Source organism: Varroa destructor, unplaced genomic scaffold (genome assembly GCF_002443255.2).
Source record: "Varroa destructor unplaced genomic scaffold, Vdes_3.0 BEIS01000007.1, whole genome shotgun sequence".
Taxonomy (NCBI): domain Eukaryota; kingdom Metazoa; phylum Arthropoda; class Arachnida; order Mesostigmata; family Varroidae; genus Varroa; species Varroa destructor.
The window spans coordinates 5,712,646-5,734,799 of NW_019211460.1; the positions used below are offsets into that span (position 1 = coordinate 5,712,646).

The 22,154-nt window shown below is 37.2% G+C and overlaps 3 protein-coding genes and 1 long non-coding RNA gene across 11 annotated transcripts in view; 2 read left to right on the top strand and 2 right to left on the bottom strand.

Annotated features, from left to right (window-relative positions):
• The window catches only part of LOC111254977 (uncharacterized), a 144,198-nt gene extending 140,395 nt beyond the window's left edge, over positions 1 to 3,803 (bottom strand). For 2 of the 7 annotated variants that reach the window (XR_015317636.1, XR_015317635.1), the window contains exons 1-2: positions 3,640 to 3,803; positions 1,445 to 1,516 (exon numbers count right to left, since the gene is read on the bottom strand). Coding sequence is in view for 5 of the 7 variants with exons in the window: in XM_086975611.1 (XP_086831737.1) it covers positions 1,445 to 1,516; positions 3,640 to 3,684 (117 nt within the window). In the remaining 2 variants the exon portion in view is untranslated. The remainder of the gene's footprint in view (positions 1 to 1,444; positions 1,517 to 3,639) is intronic. The other 5 variants (XM_086975611.1, XM_086975610.1, XM_022816501.2 and 2 more) reach the window with 4 other exon arrangements.
• Positions 3,804 to 4,087: 284 nt separating this feature from the next.
• LOC147754235 (uncharacterized) lies at positions 4,088 to 22,027 on the top strand. The gene is made up of 3 exons (XR_015317637.1): positions 4,088 to 4,973; positions 6,033 to 6,118; positions 9,542 to 22,027. It is a non-coding gene; the product is annotated as an uncharacterized LOC147754235 (long non-coding RNA).
• Positions 13,004 to 19,132, bottom strand: Top3beta (DNA topoisomerase 3-beta). Of its 2 annotated transcripts, none has more exons than XM_086975612.1 (3): positions 18,419 to 19,132; positions 16,287 to 17,885; positions 13,004 to 14,482 (listed from the first exon to the last, which is right to left on the bottom strand). In XM_086975612.1, exons 1-3 carry the CDS (start codon positions 19,130 to 19,132, stop codon positions 14,246 to 14,248), a joined length of 2,550 nt encoding a protein of 849 aa, XP_086831738.1. In that variant the 3' UTR covers positions 13,004 to 14,245. The 2 variants fall into 2 exon arrangements, with proteins under 2 accessions (XP_086831738.1, XP_022670569.1); XM_022814834.2 differs by having other exon boundaries at positions 18,404 to 19,132.
• The window catches only part of LOC111254729 (fatty acid-binding protein-like), a 52,870-nt gene continuing 50,535 nt past the window's right edge, over positions 19,820 to 22,154 (top strand). The window contains exon 1 of the mRNA XM_086975613.1: positions 19,820 to 19,951. The gene's annotated coding sequence lies outside the window, so the exon portion shown is untranslated. The remainder of the gene's footprint in view (positions 19,952 to 22,154) is intronic.

Sequence of the window (22,154 nt, forward strand, 5' to 3'; positions counted from 1 at the left end):
TAACTACAACCTCAATTCGAGGGCTGTATTATTTCTTTTTTTATTCCTTTTTTAATGCCCTATAAATAGTAATTTAATGGACTTTAATCTGGACCCTACGGCACGACATGTGCTCATTATTATCATATTCTCAAACTGCCAGTCCTGCAGTGACTGGTTAGTACAGATCGGTTCACCATCTTGAATCACCACCAAGAAATGTATAGCTTTCCCTTAGACATCAGTATTTATAAAATATGCAAATCTTTTAGAGTAAGAAACTGTTTTTCCTGAATAATGTATGCTGATATGATGTACCTTTGACTGAACACCACACTCCGGCCGGAAAATTGTTTCTATTTTACATTACAGGCGCGTCTTCCGAATCGTGAGCAAACCAGCAATAGTTTGTGCGGTTAATCTTCGCATCGATGACCAAAATTTTCTCACTATAGAAAATCCGAAAACATCTTGCTGCTTTACTCTTGAAAGATTTGTGACATACGATTTGTAGCTGATGTCTTCATGAACAATCAGTAACATAATATATTCGCATTAAATTTCTTTGTTGACAACCTCAAAAACAGAAAGATAATCAAAAGTGCGCTTTTGGACGAGGTTGATAAAGTCTAAGGGCGGCGCTAAGTTTAAGGCCTGTCATGAATTTTCCGTTACATTCTGCTCCTATTTTTTTGCCACTACGTCTTCATCACTTTCGAAACACTGCTCGATTAGGATAACCTTAGTAATATGTAATTTCGGCGCGGGGCTAGTTCCACATGAACAGGATAAATATAGCAAGTTTTGTTACACTTTGTGTTTGAAAATGTATGTTGTGTTCTATCCTTTACAGAATTACGCATGGCAATGCACAAATGCGGTGTCCTAATGGCGAAGTATTTGTCAAGCCATCTAGGAACAGATTTACAGATCTTTCATAAAAGCTATATATTTAAATAATAGTGTTTATCAGCTTTCCTTTTTTGTAATATTTGAATAGCAAGTATTTTATCATTTTCTATTTAGTATCGCTTTGGTATTACACAATCATTCTCACATAGTTCTTGTAATTTCCGTGTGATGATAATTCAACTTGCTTATGCGAGTTTTGATATGTACAAACGTCACAAGGTAATGATAATAAAGACAGATAATACTTTCTGGAAATCTGAACCTAGAGTGTTTCCGCTTTTATTTGCCGGATTGTTTTGTAGAAAGTTGGCACTAAATAATATTAAAGTAAACGGATTCAACAAATGTGATATAAACATTTGGAAGAACATTTGGATACACGAGTAATTATAAGATGTCGGTAAAAATCAAAATAAAATTCAAAAAGTTTTCACATTAAAAGTAAGGTTTGTAAGCTTAGACCAGCCATACAAGTGTACAGGCTATACATATTTGGTCTAATCATTCACATTTATGTAAAAAAGGTATTCACGTTATGTAAGTTGGTTCTTACCGGTTGTGTAGTTGCATTATATTTCTTTCCTTGTAGCAAACATATAATTTGCGATCGAATCCTTTCCATGTACTGCAAACACACAAAAAATCACGTTACACTCAATAAAAAACCGCATGTATGTCTACATTATATAAACTAAACACTGAAAAATCAATTCTTGCCAAGTTCTTGCTGAAAGCCGCGTAGGTTTACCGGTTTGTTACTTAGGCAGATTCGATTGTGGGCGAAAGACAGTTTGTTTCGGTTAGAAACCTTAGAGTGACACTGTCCCCAACTAATAAGTTTTCGGCATTATAAGACTAGTTTAATTTTTTATTTGTTGGACGCTCTGCTATTGTTCTGGAGTATTTTAGTAAAATCTCTTCGAAAGGCTTACATTCTGGATTCGCTTAATATGGGATTAATAGATGCTGTTTGAGGCAAATAATGATATAGTCAGTAGAACTAACTCAGCATATTTTTGCCCTTCAATAATTAGCAACATTTTATTATATTTTAACGTACATAAATATATTGATCCACATTTGTAATAAAATGAATACCTTAAGAAGATAATTTGTATATAAGCTGGTTTTTATGGTTGACTGGTTTTTATAAGTGAGAAATTTAATGAGAAGTTGCCCCACTCTTGACGGTTTATTCTACTAATCATCAAAGGAAAGTAAGCAAGTTATATTTTCAGATATTTCAGTATATTTCAGATATTTTAATTGGCGTTCACCCATCAATTGATTTTCAGTGATTACAAAATGAAAGACATGTACTAGGAGCACCAAATTGACCTAATTTTTCCAACAGCTAGTGCTTATTATTTATATTTTACGTCACATATAACTTTTTATTGAAAACTGATGTAGTATTTTTTTTGTTGTTGGCGGAATCCAATTTTCCAAATCCTTTTTCGACCAGAAGCTGGCCGCTTAGTCCGCCGCATCAACAACTTTTTTGTATTAAATTGGCGGTTCTTCAGATATTTAATTCACGTTTACTTTTCATTTATTTTTTTACTTTAGAGGACCACTCGAAAGCACTATTACTCTCCCATATAAATCAACTTTCAATCAATTTTGTTACATGGCAAACCAATTTTTTTGTCGATTTCAGGTTTTTAATAGATGTGTTGGGTAAATAAAGTACGTTTGGCTTCATTTTATTTCGTCCTTTGCCCCGGTCAAAAAAGTTACTGCGGCACTGTACTGACGCGTAAAACGAGAACCCCGTCAGACCAAAGACTACTAAGAGAGGTTTGCGAAATTCAAAGATGGCACCTTGAACCTCGTGGATGCACTTCATTTCCGTGCGATATCTAAAGCCAATGAAATCCCAAAAGATAAGCTATGAACACTGAACTGTCATCAGGTATTTTGAATATATATAATTTTACAAAAATAGTAACATAGATACCTCACAAATTTTGTAAAAAAACATAAGGATATGCAGCTTTGCTTCTTGCAGAATCTTAGCCTAGCAGAGAACAACACTCACGATGATAGATTCCTACGCCTGGTTGTTATAGACGTTGAGCAAGGGTATCTTGATGGAACAGGGAAAGAAACAAGTAGCTACAGGATGAACAGTTAAAGGCAACGCTAAACCTATTCTCCTTTTAAAGAAGGTCCCGATCTGTGCTTGGTGAAATTCGAAGGTTTTGTACACCGGCAAAGTACATCTATTTATTTTTTTATTCTTTAGGCTATCAAGTTGTGAGAGAAAAAAGTGAGATTATGAAAAACGGATCGATCGATAAGCTGCGGACTTCAATAGAGATATCTCATTTAAAAGCATATTCAGTAGTATTCTACCAAGCGCTTAATGCTTTTAAAACTTCATAACTACCTTACTGTATTAAGAGAAAATCGTTGCTTCCCTTCCCTTACGGTCTCTTCCAAATTTAATTGGGATATACTAATAAAATTAATTTGTTGAAGATGAGCAATCAACAAAGACATTGCGCAAAACAAACTTAGTTATCTATAAAACTTCTTACAAGCCACGTCGTGTTATAAGCATTTTTAGTGAGCTAAATATAGCATTTTTAGTAAGCTAAATCTAGAAGCAAAACACTAGTTTGAATCCCTCATGACTTTAATTGTGAAGGTCCTAAAACAAAGTGAAGTATTTTTTTATGTCGTAAGACTTTGAAAAGCTAGTTACGTTCTACTGCTGAAAAATAACTAAAATAAGGAACAAACCTTCTGCTGGATTGGTGGTGATGAAATAGTTTCTAAAAGGTCCATGATTAATCCAACAAGTTTCTACGATACATCTGCAACACATTAATGAAATATAGTACTCAACCTAAAATGCTCAAGTACAACAGAAATAGTGGAACCTGTATTTGGTCGCCGAAGCTCTTATAAGTCATAGAAGGCTCGGTGCAGAATTAATCAAAATACCGCGTTCAAATTCATTACATGCGAACATATTTGCTGTATCATAGTATTTTGAATAGAACAACGACTATAATATCAAACAATACCGTGGTTTTACTTAAAATAAAATCTTCGAGTTCCGCCATTGTAAGAATATTATTTTTACGTAAAAGCTTCTCTAGCTCACGCAAGCAAATTGGAATCATACATGTTTATGTTTATTAACTACTTACAAAGCACTAATTCGTTTTTCATAAACGGTACTGATATGTACTTGCTAAGCATACTTAACTTGTTACCAGTTATGAAGGTTAAATCGCATGTTCTCCCACTTTGCCGATTCCCATGCTCTCGGCTATTATGGAAACCATAGTATATGGACTTTACAGTAGGTCGATTGGTATAGACAATCGTTTATTTTTTTTTATCTCGGAAACTGATTTCTGCAGCTTTTAACATTTACATATATTACGAGAGCTTTTGCTTTGTGGCCTATTTACTGTGAGCCGCATTAAATTTAAATTTGTGTTAAAAAAATGTATTAAAAAAATCATTACTAATGTATATATTCAATACGTTTATAATTCTTAGTTCTACTCAGACTACTTTATTACAATTATATTGAGTACTTATAAAATAATTGTACTCGTATGAACTTTTTCTTATACAGAATATATATATGACATATTTATGCAGACTGAGCAGTTGCTTCTCAATATTATTATAGCAAAGATCGGCAAAGAGCAATCAAGGTTTCTGTCTCGATACGGACCATTAGTATTTTTTTGCAAGACTCAAGGTAACAGGTGCAGACAAAAATCAACTGGTGGGTTCCTATCTAATGTTCGTTGTATGTTTCATTGTTGGTTTTCAATTTATGAGCACTTCGAGGTACTTGCTGCGTTTTCTTTCTCCGATGCTTGGTGGCCATGCTCTTTAAGGATTCATTTGTGACCTGCTGGAACGAATTTGCTACCTCCTATCTAATACTCCAATACCAAGATTACACACTCTATCGTTCTGATGTGTCGTTGTCCTCTACAAACCTTTCCCGTATATACTTATATGTTTTTATGACTTAAAAATAAATAAAACTACGATTTGTTGACATGCATTGTTTACAGTGCACGAATTTCAGCCCGGAGATATCAAAGGTACCGCTGTTGTTCATAGGCCCTTGCAGTGTGTACAAGCAGAGAATATTCAAATTCTTTATTTATTCGTTATATCATTGTTCGTTGCAGAATCGCCGGATTAGAAACTTGGTAACGAAAGTCCTTTGCTTGGATTATATCGAGACATGCCGGTTTTATCATTGTGCAATAACAGCGCATTTGTTTACTAAACATATGGACACGTGGTGGGCTAGATTACAAACATAACATAGACACATTTTGTTTCGTGCTATAAGTCAACCCAGGGCGTGAAAACTCGCTTCTTTGATGACTCTGGTTTATTTAAACGAATATCTCACTTGGCCGACAGCGACTTGTGGAGCAGCAAAAGAATAAGTATATATGCCAAGATTCGTTTCTACATACACGAAAATTTACAGCTATTGTTATTATAACAAGATGAATCCAGATAGCCGATGCCAACAACGATTAGGCGGGCTCGGAAGCACCTATGTTTCCAACAGTGGTCTTGGTTTGTCTGTAATATCACATATTTTAGGAAAAACATGCACTAATTTGTAAACCACATATTTCAGATCTAACTTTCAAGACATATTCTAATTGAGAAATAGCAAACTTCCTAACTGTCAAATGCCTCGCAAAATTTTTAGAGCTCTTTTAGTTTCTGCTAGCTCACAAATCACTTAAATCTTTACAGCCAAAGTTTTAAGTGTCTATTTACATGAATGGCTGTTAAGCGATACATACTTTTGCACCAAACAACGGCTGCAATAGCAGCTCGTGTTTTTTAGCTAACCAGCAGCCTACTGATTTGTATATCGTGGCTACTAAATTATGGTAATAACACTGAATCTACGATTTTAGAAATTTTAGCCATGCTGTGGCAGTGAACCTGATCCCTTATTAAATATTTTTTCATCACCAACACTTTATCTGGTGGTTTCTGTCCAAGAGCCTCTTTTAGTACAGAAGTCGTAAAGTCCTCCGAGCAATATCCCTATGGGTTGCACAATTGTCTTATTTTTCACTGACTGTCGAAATCTTAACTAATATCTGATTGAAAAATATTTTCTTTAGGCGGCACTCCGCGTAAAGTGCTTCACAACACTCAACTCCCGAGCCGTTTCGGAGACTACTATGAACCCTGTGTGGTGTGCCTTTACGTACGTATGGCAATACAATTTTTTTCATTAATTATTCTTTCCACAAACTGCAAATATACATAATATACATTGCAATACACACTGAAACATACACAAAAACAGTTTGTACACAAAAGTGGGAGTTTGACATGACTAGGGAGAAAAACTAAATATTGTTGTATCAAGTATTTGCAATGCATGTCCTAAAAAAAAAAGATGGGAAAAAAAGAAAGCGATTTGGCTTGCGACGTCTGCTTAACTGTCTGAAGTTTATATGACTTCAATACTGAATAAGCTAATCGGAATGTGATACGCGTTTCTGTCTAATAATAACTCATACTGTTTTTCGGCATCTATTCCTGCCAATTTTTATTCAAAGCGATTCCTGACACAATCACTAGTTTCGTTATTCATCACAGAGTTCGGTTACTTATAGTCTACAGCACATCACATTAGCCACCTGATAAAACTACTCCAAAAACAAAGGAAAGAACAAAAAAACTACAGAAAAGTGCTGAAAAAGAAGAGAATGAGGATAGCGCCCAAAAAGGTTGCCAAGGAGAGGCTATTGGCTAAGAAGCACAGCAGCCGAAAGGGACGATTTCCTCTAATTGTAAACCTATGCTAGCTAATTCGGCTATCTACAGCTTAACAATTCTGTGTGTCCCTGATAGCCAGGAAGAAATAAAAAAAACAGCCGAAGATACCAATAAGATAACAAACGCGCTATTTCATAAAGGAAACGTAAAAGAGTATTGAGAAGAAGGAATAACCGATAGAAGCAGTTATCAGTGGCAGAACAAGCGGCCACGTTCTATAGTGTTGCACAAAACTTGCTGGAAAGTAGACCTATCACTGGATATGAAGGAAGAAGATGACATCACCTAATGAGAGTGCCATACTTTTTTAAGGAGATTGTGGGCGCATGCGTTATGCAGACTTTAATGTTAAGGCATATGTCAGATACTGTTTGACTTTCATCCACCAAATCCTGGACCCTGCATGCTTGGGCCTTGTGCTAATATTGATTCAAATATTACTTTAAACAAGAATACGTCTAGTTAGGCAGAAGTCCATGGGAAAGGTTTGTAAGAGGGTGGAAGTGGCTCATTGGAGAATGTTAGAAAAAAATACGATGTAGGTAATTTTTGTTAATCAAAAATGCATAGTGGATGATAGAACGAACAAAAGTACCAAGCATAATCCGACTTAAGAGCTTCGCCCTTTTCCCGTGGGTAAAGTGGCCATAGTCATAGCTAGAAATTACGTTTTTGTGAAATGGGCTTATTTAAACGCCAACCGAGCCCGTCAGGCTACTGTTTATCACGAAAGCTACATGAAGGCTCCTATCGTTCGTTTCCTAGGAGGCAAATTAGCTCCAAGAAGCAGGGATGATCACCTGGGAAACTGCTATACTCTTTAATCTGCTAGCTGCCGAGCGTTTATATGAAAATAAATGGCAGAAGGAACGACCAGACCAAGGGGAAAGTAAAGGTAAACGACGAAAGTACGAGGCATGGCCGAAGGACAAGCATGTTGTACAGACATGCAACAAATCCTTGAGGAAGTTATTCACCCGGGCAATCTAGATATCCATATAAATAAATATATACTAAGGCCAAAAACGGAGACCTCGCGTTGTACTTTAATTTGAAAAATCGGAGCAAAAGGTAACCTAGGCGGACAGGTCTGAGCGGACCTACTGCTCTCAATGAAGGCCAAACTCCTAGATAAGGACACCACGACAGACAAGCTCTGCGACGGGTGCTACTCGCTATAGAAATAAAATTGTACGAATAACTTAACCCACCTACCGAGCTTATGATGTGTAGTGTCACTTAAACCGTCTGATGGTGGGCCATTAATTCGGATTTACTACGATAGAGATCTGAAGGTGAACACTGCTATAGATGTTTGACAGTTAGGCAGAACGCATAAAACTGCAACACAAAAAAAGAATGCTACATCTGCAATGTCGAAGGCCACATCGCCACCACGATGGCTTGTCTAACGACAAGTTGAAGCCAAAGCGTCAAATGTAAAGAAGGAGCCTATGAACGGTACTAGGGCATTTCAAGTAAGAGTAACAACGGCACAGAAGAAAATCGATTTGGAACTGATCGTTAAATCAAACAATGCAAAAATTTCACAAGAGGATTAGTTGACAAATGTGAGCTAGGATGTAGATATTTGTTACGACCGTAGAGAGGTTGTAAAAGGGGCTGGAAGGGGAAAGCGGTTATGTTTGTAATTAAATGGCAGTGGTACGCATGTAGTTCTTTCATATTGCCTTACGCCAACCGTGAAAATCTTATTAAATTGCTAGGCGCCCCAGGCAAAAGTTTCGATAAAAACAGTAACGTGATGATCGTCATTTTAGCGCAGCCGGCATTGGCTGAGGGGCAGCAGCCTCTCGCATACGAAAGCGCTTTTGCTCCAATGCTTGGTTAAAAAAAAACTGCAAATAATCCGTGACATACACAAGTCCATATTTTATGGAAAAGAACAACAGTTTTTAACTTATCAGTACAAGAAGTATGTCATAAAAAGAGCACCCAAAAGAACAAAGCTAATAAAGGTCTCGATATTAATCCTAAGAAGCCGAAAGACGAGGTGCTAAAAGATGCGCTTAAAACTAGTTGTGATATTCTTCAGAAAATGCCCGAATAGGGGAAGGATATTGAGCGCTATCTGCACTCATTAATAGGTTTGAAGCCTTTATAGTCTTAGGTCTAGGAACAAAAACTGCGATTTACTAAAAGACACTCGTTTGTTAATCCCACAAGTGAATTCTTTGCCACGTTTGCAGCGAAGTCGCGTAAGTGAATATACTTTTGAGGCGATTTGCTATTATCTGTACGCACAAAGAGCGAGTTATTATTATGGTTTCTTAGTATCGGGGTCTGGCTACTATATATGCTCCTGTATCACTGACCTCGTTTGCCGCTTTCAAAATAAATATGTGGTTTACTTTTACACTGCGTTGTTAAGTACAGTGACCTCATATATAGGGGCACAAAAATGTTGGCCATTATTTTTGGTTAGTAGAGCCTGAGCGATTTCCCGAGGCTCTTTCTCTTTCAACGAAGCTTCTTAAACTTCGTCACGCATTACTGGCATTGCACGCATCTATCTGGAAGAAAATAACTCGTTTGACATTTATATGTTTAGTTCTGTTAGGTGTTCATTTTTTTAAAAAGCGAATTTGATAACTGTATTACAATTATCTCTTTTCTCTCAGTATTCGATATTAAAACGAAATTAACAAAATAATTATTTTTGAAAACAAACTGCATCTGAAAGTACAATTTCTACATCGGTCGTTAAAATCTTAATTAAGAATTCGTCATGAGATGGATAAATTGAAATTCTTTTCCATTTTTTTTTATTATGACTAACTTCCCTCAATTATACTGGAGTTATTTCCTTTCTGTTTGCTTCTAGGATTAAAACTAGCGGACCCTCTCTACCATCACCCTTGTAATAACACTGCCGCGACATCAAATGGACTCCCACGTCGGGAGAAGTGGGTCCCTCTATGCTACTGCAAAGGCATTCGTATCCAATAGCTCTACTTACTAAAACTTCACTTCCCCCAGCGTTTATTGGTGTGGGGTACGGGACTGAAAAACCGGAGGTACGCATCACTTTTTTTCCTTAAACACATATTAATAAAGAATAATAAGACGAAGAGACAAGACATTTTATATCAATCCATATTTGCACTGATCGCATTTTGTCAATGATTTTAATTTTTAATATTACTGTTACAAAAGCATCTCCAGTTCTATCTCGTCTCTAACATTTTGTTTACTCAGTAGTATGGCTCAAGCATACCTTCTAGCTCATTCGACAGTTATTTCTTAAGGCCTCGGACTCATACACACACACGTCGCAGTCATCCTTACCCCCGCTTTTCCGATTTAATGTTAATATGGTCTAAAGAAACTGTGACCTTAACATTTGAACCACGAAAAAACTTGTCGTTGCGTATTTCCATAGTTAGTCGCAATGTCTGTAGTAAAAAAAGGTTGGCTGTTTTGGCAATGATGTTTTACGGATTACTACACGCTCCTTACTACCTAAATACGAACTTATTCCGAAAAGCGGTTTTCCAATTTCTTCGTTCTCTCTTGCGAGTTGTAATTCCGAGGATATCAAACCACCAATCGTTATTGCAGTCTCGAGGAGAGCTGTTTTGAAGGTCCTTTCATCTTTCAAGGTAATTTGCTTTTCGGTATGCGTGGATCTACTCTTGTTGATTCTTTTTTCACTCATTGTTGCCATATTGGTACTGCATAAAGAGCAACTGAGTTTGCCATTGAAGTGGATAGTACTCTGTTTGGTCTTGCCTCTTGACCATGAGATTTCGGCATTAATCTGATGTCCTGGTTACTCTCTGTGTTGCGTATTTGATATAAGCAGTTTCAAAAAGCAAGCTGCCGATTTTTATCTTCAAAGTGTTCAGACCTTTTTGGGGCAGAATCGTGTTTTTATAAAGTAATTTTGGAATTGCTAGATTTCTTTTGAACCACTAAACATAATTAGTTCTATTTTCTGAGAGAGTCTTGGTGATGACGTGATGGGTAACATGTTTGTCTGTAGTAAACCAGGAATCCGTACGTGGGCACTCTTTGTTTCGTGCTGGGAGCTACCCGTCTGACGAAATGCGTAACGGTGGTACCGGACGTAAAACTCGAGATATTTAGATACTAGCCCGTGTTTTTTTATCCCACTGCAAACGGTATCGTGTTTTTTATTTTACTTTGCACTTTAGTACTATTTGGCCAAGGCGACTGCCAAAAAGTTGTATGTAAAGGCCATTTTTGAAACATCTCTCATACTATTTTGCTGCAGTATGTAATAATTTCGATGAAAGCAAAAGTCCTAAATTTACTCTCTTGGTATTTCTGAATTCATCTAATATGAAATTCTATCGTATACAAATCGAAATTCTACCTGTAAGATCGCTAGGTTAACGTATTTCATTATCTTTATGAAGGTTATCAATATAAAACATAGTATACGAGATACTGCAATGTATATGCTTCCTTTAACATTTTCTGTTTTGTATGACCTTAGATAAACTGAAAAGCGTCAATCAATTTGTAATGTAGAGTTCGCTAATGTTAAGCCACTTTTTTACTCTTTAAAGAAGTGTCCTTAGAGAATTTTTTTTCAAAAACTATTCATATCATAAGCCTGACCAACTAGAAGGAAAAAATTAACGAAAAATTTAGGTACAGAAAGAAATTATGAAAATGTTTGTATTCCATTTTTTTTTGTATTCAGACATGTATATTACATAATACATTACGTTATATAAAGCATTTTATATTGAATTTAACGAATATATGTCAGTGTCAAGCGCAGAAAGGTCTAAACAAAATATGCTAACCATGTGTGCTTTCAACAGATTTGTTGAGCAGTTAAAGATTATATACATATATACGAACAACAAGCTCTCCCTTTCTCTCCATGTGTATATATATCGCCATCGGTGAAATAACATAGTATAACATATATGAATAAATACACGTATAGGGCTATATAAGGGTAAGAATGGCTCTAAAGTGCTCGTTCATGCCAGCGAACGAAAAAGTTTAGCCAATCTGTTTTAATATATAGAAGAATTAGGACGTTTGTGACGATGTAACATAGTGAGCTCATTTTTAATCAAATAATGCATTAGGATTATGTATGACTATCTGCAATATAAACAGCCGTATAAAGCAAGTTAAGGTTTTACGACTAGAAACACCTTGAGGGTTTGTTAAAAATATTTCGGAAAAGAAATTTAATACTCGAAAATCTAATATTTCTGCGAAGGTGCATAACAACAATTTAAGAACTGTAATGGAAGTATACCCATCCCAAAATGCTTTGGAGTTAGCACTTAGGTTTGGGATATATAAAAAAAATAGCATATTTGTCCACCTCGGTGATAAAAATATTTAACAAATAGGCGAGCATAATTTGAATGATGGCCAAACAGAACGAGAAGACGCTTACTTCCCTTTGCTTCACGATACAATTCATTCGAATTGCAGATCTACTATGAAAAATTTATCTTTTACGGTGACTGCAAACGATGGCTGGATGCAACTAAACCGGCAGGACATTACCCTAAAACAGATGTACAGTTGCGAAAACTTATGATTGTCTAATGCAGGTATTATCACCGGCTTTAGATTCTTACTTACAAAAACTGCTAAAGTATGCTATTAACGATTAAAAAAAATCATGATTGTTATTTTTTTAATTGTTATTTTTTTAAATACTGACGTTAGAAAATTATTCAAATCCGAACGTGTTAAAATTGCTTATGGGCTTCGTGAACTCTTAAACCTCTGGCTTTTATAGCTGCAGAAAGAATAAGTTACCTTTAAATGGCAGGAAGTCAGAAATTATACTTATCTTTATTATTATATTATAAAGTTGTAGGTTAACCTATAAAGAAGTGAAAAAGTACGTTATCACGTTTCAAAGTAAATGATCTACTACATCATTAGCTACTAATGACAACATAAACAGACTTGCACTACACACTATAGGGTCGCCACTACTCGAAAGCACTAATGAATGCGAGAATACAGGGCCATACGTTGCGATATATGCCCGAACGTAATGCAAGCAGCGAGTATTGATGATACTGGAATAGCTACATAATGCAGTCTAAAGAATCAATAGTAGAAATAAATAGTAGAAAGAATCAATAGGGAGGTATCAGTTGCCGAAAAAATAGCAATAGGTGACACTTAGCACTAGTTTTAACAGCGATATATATATAAAGGGAAAGAGAGAGCCGTTTTTGCATAATGAATTTGGTACCAACGAAAAAGGAATAATATATATTTGAGTCTAACTTAAATGAGGTAAAGACATGCTGCATAGAAATCAATACAATTATATTTTGCCCCATCGGTTTTATTTTTACTTGGTGAATAGTAAAACGCTTTTTTGTGTATCATGATCATAAATAACACCATATGTTTTACCCCTTACCCAAAAGACCGAACTCCATCATCCCATTTCTTGTATACTCGCAGCACCAGTATGCAATCTGGTACATACATTTTGTCCTGCGTTTAGATCTGTGGACCTACCAAACAGTTTTATCAAACGGAACTCCCACGTGCAAAGATACTCAGTGACTAGACATATTGAGTGTTTTAAGCTATTGAACTTTTGGAAAACCTATTACTTTGTAAGGACGTTTGTTATTTTCTTAAAATGGTATATATAAGGCACTCGCATTGGTATGCTTCAATCCTCCGGATAACGTCTAAACCGAAAACGCTACAAACGCCACCATATACAGATGTATACTCAGAAATACATGCTTTTTTAGACTCGTAGTATATCATATATACAGAAGTATGACCTTTACAGTAGGCTTCCACCCGAACAGTCACTGGTTATCTTCGTTCGAAGAAACTGCGTGTTACGACTTTGTTTAATAAATCCACAGACCTACTGGTAGTCGGACTTGTGAGTCACGGTAAATTCGGGTGCTCCAAAAATGCAAATTTCGAAACTATTTGGTATTTTGGCGGAGAAATAAGCCTTTGTCTATAAGGACACTACTAGCGCGCCACCTACGTCACCGTTTAATTAGTGATGTATGAAGGCATAGTGTGATTCTGTATGTTCAGCATGGTTTTAGGACTCTGGCATGTCAACATTGCAAACGGTGAAAAATTTTTGATCGGCACTTTACATACAGCTAACTCTTAATAACAGACACGTTCTACTTATGTTATGCATAATAAATTAATGTTTTTCTTTTTTATATAAACTCTGTAGCCACAATAGGGTTTTCGCTTAAATGTAATAATATTTTCGACGATAGGGAAAATAGAGCTAGCTCGAATTCGCTATGTGGTCAACTATATAAATTTAGCTTAATTACTCAGGATTCGGTCAGCGATTCTGGTCAGTTCTAAGTCATTCAAGACGAATAGACTGTTTACGTGTGATCATTCGGTGGAACTTTTATCTTTAGAGTAGACCAACTTTGTGATGATGTTATAATAATTTAAATTCCCACAAAAAAAAAAGAAATAATTACTAATTTTCCGATGTTACATCGTAAATCTTCGTTGGGAGATCTCTATTGTTTTAAGAATATTCTCTACAATTGGGGCGCTAGACAAAGTAAGCGGCAAGCTGCGCCATCTTGTCTTTGGGTTTTGGTTTTTTTTTAGATTTTCCTTTAGAGCCAGCGGGTCGTGAGGGTCGATTGCGAATAATGCGTGGTTTCAACGCCATTTTTTTTTCCACCAACGGGGTCAGTACTGGATCACAAAATACGCAACCTGTGGCTTCCTGCAAAGCTCCACTAAGTCGAGTGCGCTCAAGGCTTTTATATTCAACAGTCACGACCTGAAAGGTGAAATTATGTCAACGTTATATTTACCTGCTTTACCGAAAAAGGTTAGGTATTAAAAATAATCGCATGCCAGAATTACAGAACCATTTTTCAAAAACTTTTCATAAATTTAGACCGATTATATATGGTTATAAATTGGCTTTATAAAAAGGATATAAGTTTTTCGGCGTAAGAGGTAATTTTTGTGAAAACATTACTTTCCACACTGAAGTTTTTGAATGGATCTTTGATAAAGTTCAAGTTTTATTTACACAAGGAAGCTTGGAGATTGCCAAATTCCTTTACCATAATTTACATAGCCGCAAGCAATTCACAATAATGAAAAATTATTCAGTTACAATTTTAATCTTTAACAATACGCCGCATTGAACACGGAGCGACAGAATGGTCAACGACTGCGTTGCCGTTCTGTTAACTTGTCAACGGAATATCAAATAACGGAAAATTTGATACTATAACGCTATAGCCAAACATAAACGATTCCTTTAGCCGCCATCATTGATATAATTGAAGTTTAGCAGATATGATGACTTGTAAAAAAAGCCTAACTTAGTCGACCTCCTCATTAACTGCATAAAAACGATTTAGCTACAGGTTTGTCGCATTAACCTCATTCTGTCGTATAAAATAATAAAGATTTTACAAAGAAAAAGACCATTGTGCAGATTTGTTTTTTGGCTCTTAATCAGAACCACTTAGATAAATTGATATGACTATGTGAAGTATTTTTCAAAAAAATAGTCAGTCCAATGATATTACTTAATAAATCGCATAGGCAGAACTTGTAGAAATTAGTTGTAAAATAACATTGCATATTTCGACAATAATCTCAACTCACCAAGAAAGCAACAATTTTCAGATTTTGTTATTTATTTTGTTATCTATAGATACTAGCATTCCGCGCCTAAATTTATGCGCCCGAAGAGTGAAAATATGCTTGCTTAATTATTCTGCCGTGTTCCTGCTACTCGGCAAACATGTTGAAGCCAAAAGGTGTATTATCGGTACTGGTTATTAGAGACTGATGGGACAGAGCTGACTGTACAACTGAATTGGAAAAAAAGTATAATAAGACGGCAATGATCACGTTTCTTTGCTACCGACAAAGGCTTGTCTTGTAAACAACGAAGACTAGCAACTACAAGGAAACCATTCGGTAAACAATTTTAGGGCACTGGCGCTTTGTTGAATTGCTTGAACAACACCGCTGGGCACTACTACATAGCTTTACAACGGATCATATTGTATGTGTAGCATTTTTACATCAAACAAGATTGCTGTTTTTATTTAATTGTAGGATTGTGCCACAGTAAAAGATTACGGAGAATCATATGAAATTATTTGACTTTGCTAAACATTAAGATTTTTTCAATGAAAAGATCTTAGTTTTGCATTTTTTTTTAGATTTTTTTTTCGATAGATGTTGATTTTGGTACTTCTCACGTCTTCTTTAGTGTGTGAGAAGTACCAAAATCAACATCCATCGAAAAAAATTATATATATATATATAGATATAATTTTTTTTTCTTTTCATATAGTTTTCAAAAAATTCATGTTGGAATTCCTCGATTGCAAGATAAGCGATCTGATAATTACGCACTTGCAGAACTGATTCCGCAACCCAGACAAAATTGAGAACACAGGTAGTGTGCGTAAGTTAGTGACCTTCCCTTGTTAATTATGTCGAAACAGGGCAGAATTCGACAACAGTCGACAGACAAACAGTCGAAAAAAAATAGTATCCGAATGCACGTTCGCCTGCAGATATAAGACATAAGTTAAGGAGTAAAACACTACCTGGGAATCACAAGTCTCACATCGCTCTTCTTCGACGGTAACACGACAAGCATCCTCAAAACAGCTGACAAGAACTTCGCAGCGATTACAGGCAATTTTCCACTTCGGTGCGGATGCTGGATCAAGAACGAGTACGCCGGCTGCACATTCAGGGCATCCACAGATACCGTTCGACATCATACTATGCGGGCAGGTAGGATGCGTACAGGCGTTGCAACCAGAGTTCTTTTTAGTATCCCTGAAAGGGGGGTGATTATAGCAATATGGGCAGAAAATAAATGACTTGCACCTGATTCCACCCGACCATTGCAATAATTCATACTCGTCCAGGGGACATTTTAGTTCCCGAAACATGCGTACCCCACCATTTTGCGGAAGGGAGAGCGTCTCATCGCAAGCTGGGCAATGCAACCGGGTCGGTTTGCTGTTTACTAACTTCATGTATCGCCTGCATTTGCCGCAGCGTGAGATCGGCTTGCCTGATGCGCTAAGCGGACTAAATGTACATTCCAAGAGACCGTCCATAGCAGGCATTGTAGCTACAAAGTAGTGGAATTTAAGTTGAAACACTGTTAACGTGTGTCGCAAAACGGCATCAAAGTTAGCATGACCTGTAGCAATTAAGTTCAGCTGTTCCTCTACAGCCGCTCTCATCCACGGTAGGCAAAGGTCCTTATCTATAGTCTGATAACCGTGGATTAACACGATTCCAAGGTTAGTGGGCTTGAGTTTTCGGCCGCTTTCAATCGTAACGTAATGACGTTGACAAATGTTGTTAATGTGAGTAGAGATACTAGCGTCCGTGCCAATCCCGTGTTTGTCCATAAGGCCAATCAGCTCAGATTCCGTCAGGTAGTCTGGTGGAGATGTTTGTTTGTCGTCTAACTTAATCGAAACGACCTCAAGCTGTGAACCCGGTGTTAAATTAAACTGTGAGTCTGCGCCATCTGAGGACACTGACTGCCAAGTCATAATAGCCGTATAGCCAGGATCAGTAGTCTTTTTCGTAGTTAACGTGAAATGCTCTGATCCGATCTGAAGTTCTGCTTGCAAATGGCGATACTTTAGGTCCTTGCTTAATGTACCAAGAAAGTGCGCTACGATGTATTCATAGAGACGCCAGCTTTCGCCATCCAAATCTCCCCTATTGGCAGCTCGAGTGGGGGTGATTGGAGGATGATCACCTACATCGGTACCCTTGCGCGGCTTATTTATGCCTTGCGTTAGCAACTGCTGCACATAGCTTGACACATCGTTGACATTTTTTAACATAATCACGGTTCCTCTTAGGTCCATGTTTTCTGGGTACGACGTCGTTTCAGTACGTGGATATGATATGTAGCCTTGCATATATAATTTCTCCGCTAAAAGCATAGCGTGATGGGGACCCATTCCGAGTCCTGCGCTGGCTGCACGCATCAGTTCGATTGTGTTCAACGCCAGAGGTCTCTGCTTGCTTCTATCATTATTTTGAACTGATAGCACCTTTGCATGTTGTGACACCTTAGCCATAGTCAAACACAGGCAAGCCACTTCCTGGTCGAAGATACGGCCCCTGTCCCACTCAGGAACCACTATGCTGCCATTGGGGAGCTTCACCTTAAATAACACAGTAGAAAAAATGTGAACATTAATGACAATACTTTTGAATCAACATTAGGCATCCATTGTTTTAAATTAGTAGGGGCCAACATTATGTGTGTGCGTTAAACATAAAACTGAAGAAAGCTTAATAATATCTGAAACTCACCCAGGTATTGGTCGATAGTATTTAAATTTTACTTTGAACGTCCTAAGCTAGTGTTTTAAAACAAAGCAACATATTGTATAAAGGAATTCAGGAAAAAACTTGATACACAAAGCACGAAGTACTGAAGTCCACTTAAGCATGTGAAAAATATTCTAATGAATGAAAACTTACCATACTGCAAAAGCTAAAAACCGATTGGTGTAATAACTGAGCCTTTTCTTTAGCGAACAATCGATGGTATTTCTTGTTTGTGGCTTAAACGATCAGTATAAACGTAGCTGCATGCATGTTCACAAATTCATGCCGATTATTATTTGTAAGCAATCTAGCTTGCATTATACCATACACTAATGAGGTAAAGCCTTACTTGCACGCTAAGTACCCAGTAGTTTTCCGGTTTAAATGACTGGATTTTGTCATGACGTTCAACACAAAATCCGAGCGTTGGTGTTTGGCAAGGGCCATACGAAATAAGTGATGAGTCAAGGTTTCCATATTTATTTTGAAAATATTTAGTTTGGAAGCGCGTGAAAGCACAGCCGATTCGCAGGTCGAGCTCTTGGCGTGCGTCCACTGATCGTGCCTCGTTCTCATTCGGCTTGCCGAGGTTGTTCATCGCGGCTTTGACATCCTTCTCCGTAATAGAACTAAACCTTGCTCGGAAAATCGATGCTCCTCGTTTGATGCTTCCCTGGATTGCATCCAATATTTCGAAGCATATATTTTCGCCTTCTTTGTCACAATCAAGCCACAAAACCACCGTGTCACAATTAGTAGCTTCTTTAGCAAGCATCCTTGGCATTTGCAATTTTGGAGACGCTTCTTTCTTTTCTACAGGTATAAGAAATAGTTCAGCGGGATCCACTCTATCCCAATGGTTATATATACAGGGAAAATCAGTTGTCATGATGTGCCCGCACACAGCTGTCATTTTGAAGCGCGCTCCGTTCGAGCCTAAGAAAGATCCGGACCACTCATGTACAGAACAGGCGCCATTGATCGTCTTGCGCGTTTTGCAGCTGCCATTTGATAATATATTCGCTAGTGACTGAGCTAGCGATGGCTTCTCGGCCACCATAAACACGCTGCGGTACATTCCGAAGACAGATCACAGTGGGCTTCTTTTTAAGTTAAATATATATAAGTGTCACATAAGGAAGCAAGTTCATTTAAGCTTCGCATCGGCACTACTGTTACATTAACTTACCACCCCTTCTTTTTACTACACAGACGGTTTAATAATTCACTGACGATTGACTTTCGAGTCGTATCTTCATTCCTCAGTATGATATCGCGACAGTATGCTTGTTTACTTTCTGACGTGTGACTGAATTTTGAGAGTGAGCAGGGTTTAGGCGGTTCGGCTAGATGAAGAAGGCATGCATTCTAGCAAGAAGCTTTGAACTTTTATTAAATTTTTCATATAGAGCTTAAGGGGTACATTCGTGCAAGATAAATAATGTAATAGTAAAAGGTCAAAAATCTATAAAAAAAACTATGTTTGAGATACTGAGGTTCAAGGGTGAATTCTCAAAATGAAGCCCATAGGTTTTTAGAGTTGCATCCTGGTTGATCCGCTAGTTTAGCGGCATCGTCTGACATCCAAATTGCGGCTAACTTTCGGGGCTGAGAGACGTTTTACAAAAACAGGTTGTGCAGTGGAACTTCATGTGGTGAATGTACGTGACACATGTTTGATGCAGTTTCGTTGAATTCACTGAGCGCGGGGCCTAGTTTCCGAATTATTGTTTCCTATTATTCAAAATTGTCGAGAGAATGGCTGCCCAGGTGGATCTTGTTTCGATTTTATCTCTGATTCTCTAGGCCTTACCAGCTACGTAAATCCGCAGTTAGGTAGTCCGTTCGAAACTATAGCGATGGGATCGCCGACTGCGTGAACACAGCCCGGAGAACCGTAAGCATTTTTGAAGAAACACTTTTTTTTCAACAACTGCTTGCAGATGACCAAAGCACTTCGTTACATTAGTCGCAGGTTCCTCCATTGGTCGGTAAGTTAACTTTACAGTCAATAAAGGTTGCGACGCTCGCACAGTACGTCTTATTGGACGAAGGCGAAACAAATGATGCGAGCTTTGTAATCGCCAACATAGTGACCTGCAAACGGCACAGTGAGAAAAATGCGCGTGAAGACATTTATATTACGAATTCATTCATGAAGTCGAACAATCAAAATGCGAGGGGTATTGCAAAACAGGCGAATCAAAACTCAACCTCGATTTCGCAATCCGCCAGTAGCGACCTCAAGGTAGAAGCTCTGTTTAAATTGTTATCTAAATCAAATACTGGATATAAAAAAAAAGGTGGTGTTTCAAACATCACGACAAATGCGCTTGACACACATGGGAGTAGGGAACAAATATACCGAACGTCTACGGTGAGTTTTTTTTTAATGCAAAGAATAAAGCGCTCAAGAAGCGAGAGCAGGGCGACCAACAGAAAATTATTGTATCATTAATAAAAGCAATTAAATATCATGCATCAATAATTTCAAATATTGATAGAGCTCATGTACTAATACAAAAACTTGCCGGTCGCCCAAGAAATACGCCACTTTGGATCACGATTAAGATCGCCTTAATACATTAAATGATAAATAACAATCTGAGGTATGCCTACATGTCGCTAGGACAAGCGTGACCCTAAAAATATGCGCGAAGTACTTCCCAGTGAGTAGTCAGTTACACAGAAAGTGCAAATCGTTTCAACACATACAATGCAAATCGCTGTTGGTCATGTACTGATATACACTGCACTTGTTTCGGTGCACTCGTCAATGGAACGATTAGAGTGAGTCATGACATAATTATCGCGAGATATAGCCTTTTGATCTTATCAGGTGATTTTCTGCTATAAATACAAAGCTAAACTGCATCGTAGAGCGTTGCAAAAACAATACTAAGACAGCTATAATATTCCAGATGGGGCTACGTGGCCATTTCAAAACGGCTGAGAAGTGGGATACGACGTTACAAGAGATATATGTCATGAGGTTCCATATATCCGAGCTTGATTAGAAGAGATTAGAGCCACCAAGTTTCATTATGAATAACCTGCGTGGAGACTACTAGATGTGGATCTAGTAGTAGAAGACATCAGCATTGTAGGGTAGTCTTTCCGCTTCCAAACGATATGCAAACTGGGTTGAACCGTCACACTCCAAATCCAAAGGAATAATAGTTTCGTGTGCTGCTATACAATTTGCATGTATTTGATTTGACATTATTCATGTTACAATTAACCCTATTCCCTGGTCGTGGAATATTCTGAATGGGTTTTTTGTAGCCGTGTAAGCTGCATTTTGTGTGCAAAGGGCTAATAATATATTCGATAGTCGATGTTAAATCACTTAATGACACTGATAAGCGTATACGTCCTTATGTCCTATCGTATCTGCACATAGAATATTAAACTTGCCAGTATATAGTTTAGATTTATAATTTTAGCAACTGTCATGACCATGATGGAATAGTAAGCATTCGTGGTGAAAAGAACGTAAATTAGAAACAAATATATATATATATATATATATATATACCTATATACTGAAAATATTTTTACCTGTAAATATTATACCGTCAAGAAAAGACTGCGTCGTTTACATTGTACGTTCAAAGCCAAATATGCCATCCACTAATATTTGTCTTTACTGGAGGTTGGCTTGTCCGTTTGCTTTTACGAAGTTCGCATTTCAGGGCATCTTACTGTAAGGAATGGCTTAAGCTCAGCAACAAGCTCAATGGCTACTACGATAAGCTTTGAATTGGTATGGAAAACTCGTTCCCTCTTTCACATAGTCATTTCAACAGACATATCGCTTCGATATTCGATGGACATATCGAACGTCGAAGCAGAGGTAGGGCTCGCGGTAATGAAGTGCATGTACATTTAATTCTTCTACTGTTATTATTAATTAGCTTTTATGCTCTGCTTACTCACGCTGAATATAATAAATAAAAAGTATAGTGGAAAATATCGTTTGTTGAATCTGTTTGTAGTATGTGAACCAGTTCTTAACTTCTTTAAAATACAATATTCTTTTCGGCCAACTATCACGTTTCTGTGGCTTTGATTTAAGCATAATACGTAACAACATATTA

Excerpts from the sequence above, each read along its gene's own strand:
- Top3beta (XM_022814834.2), bottom strand. The coding sequence starts at position 19,132 with ATGTACCGCAGCGTGTTTATGGTGGCCGAGAAGCCATCGCTAGCTCAG. Across the intron at positions 17,886-18,403 it reads ACTGGGTACTTAGCGTGCAA|GTGAAGCTCCCCAATGGCAG; the intron begins GTAAGGCTTTAC and ends GTGTTATTTAAG. Across the intron at positions 14,483-16,286 it reads GTGAGACTTGTGATTCCCAG|GTCGTGACTGTTGAATATAA; the intron begins GTAGTGTTTTAC and ends TTCACCTTTCAG.